General features: G+C 56.4%; 1 protein-coding gene across 1 annotated transcript in view; it reads right to left on the reverse strand.

Moving 5' to 3' along the window:
- Positions 1–233, reverse strand: part of PCOLCE2 (procollagen C-endopeptidase enhancer 2) — a 27,445-nt gene extending 27,212 nt beyond the window's left edge. The window contains exon 1 of the mRNA XM_010568426.1: positions 106–233. Within this exon, the coding sequence (XP_010566728.1) occupies positions 106–233 (128 nt within the window). The remainder of the gene's footprint in view (positions 1–105) is intronic.
- Between the last annotated feature and the right edge of the window lie 292 nt (positions 234–525).

A 525-nucleotide genomic window follows, 5' to 3' on the forward strand; every position in this document is an offset into this window, starting at 1 on the left:
GGGGCCCTGGCCCGGGTGTGCCCGGCCCCTCCCCGGTATCCGCCGGGGGAGGCGGGCGGCGGTGCTGCAGCCTCGGCCGCGGGGGGCACCCCCGGCACCGCGTACTTTGCGCACGCAGGGGCTGAAGGAGCGCGCGGCGACCCCCCGTCAGCGGGATGGCCCCAAACCCCGCAGCCCCCTGCGACGCCCGGCTCCCTGTCCTCAGGTGGCACAGTGGGGGTGTTTGTCCCCATCATGAATGAACTCAGTGTCGCCGCTTGCGCAGTCGTCTACGGCTTCGCCAATGCTTGACAAATAGCAATGCTACTTTAAAATTTCTTCTTTATTTAAATTCTAAAGTAAACTTAAAATGCTCCGTTTTGTTTACCAGTCGGTGATCTTGACCCATTTTAGTAGCCTTTTCACTCTGGCTCTGAAAGATACTCTTTAAAGGGCTGTGGCAGGGCTTACAGTAACGAACTCAATACTTGTGTGTTTGTAGGATTTGGGCCAAAGTTGTTTGACTGAGAAAAGAAACGAAAAATT

This window comes from Haliaeetus leucocephalus, unplaced genomic scaffold (genome assembly GCF_000737465.1).
Source record: "Haliaeetus leucocephalus isolate CR32 unplaced genomic scaffold, Haliaeetus_leucocephalus-4.0 Scaffold240, whole genome shotgun sequence".
NCBI classification, from domain to species: Eukaryota; Metazoa; Chordata; class Aves; order Accipitriformes; family Accipitridae; genus Haliaeetus; species Haliaeetus leucocephalus.